Source organism: Manacus vitellinus, unplaced genomic scaffold, assembly GCF_001715985.3.
Source record: "Manacus vitellinus isolate BGI_N305 unplaced genomic scaffold, ASM171598v3 scaffold_130_pilon, whole genome shotgun sequence".
Classification (NCBI taxonomy): domain Eukaryota; kingdom Metazoa; phylum Chordata; class Aves; order Passeriformes; family Pipridae; genus Manacus; species Manacus vitellinus.
In genome coordinates, this window is record NW_021938954.1 from 57,845 (window position 1) to 58,388 (window position 544).

The following is a 544-nucleotide window of genomic DNA, read 5'->3' on the forward strand; positions in this document are numbered from 1 at the left end:
CTGTCCCCGAGTGTCCCCCCCCCGGCCAGGGGTCCTGGGGCTCCCTGTCCCACCCGTGCCCCCCCAGACTTCCTGGTGACGAAGGACAGCGAGTACTGCGCGTGCCGCACGCCCTGTGCCATGGTGCGCTACGGCAAAGAGCTCTCCATGGTGAAGATCCCCAGCAAGGCCTCGGCCAAGTACCTGGCCAAGAAATTCAACAAGACAGAGCAGTACATCGCGTGAGTGACACTGCCACCCCTGCCGCCACTACCGTGTCACCCTCTGCCCCGCCAGCGCACCGCGTGGCACAGCGTGACCGTGTGACGTGGCACAGCACAGCCACGCGGCACCCCCAGCATGTGAACTGGTGTGACATGGCACAGCGTGACAGTGTGACATGGCACACAGCATGAACCAGCACGGTGTGATACGGCATCCCCGGGAGCCATGAACTGGCACAGCCCAGAGGGATGTGACATGGCATGGCCACAGGGTGTCCCCAGCACACGGGAACTGGCACAGCACAGTGTCACAGTGTGACATGGCACAGCCACATGGCATC

General features: G+C 63.8%; 1 protein-coding gene across 1 annotated transcript in view; it reads left to right on the plus strand.

Moving 5' to 3' along the window:
- The window catches only part of LOC115307139 (acid-sensing ion channel 1C-like), a gene marked incomplete at its 5' end in the record, with an annotated part of 4,899 nt that extends 4,674 nt beyond the window's left edge, over positions 1–225 (plus strand). The window contains 2 exons of the mRNA XM_029957966.1: positions 12–24; positions 68–225. Of these exons, the coding sequence (XP_029813826.1) occupies positions 12–24; positions 68–225 (171 nt within the window). The remainder of the gene's footprint in view (positions 1–11; positions 25–67) is intronic.
- Between the last annotated feature and the right edge of the window lie 319 nt (positions 226–544).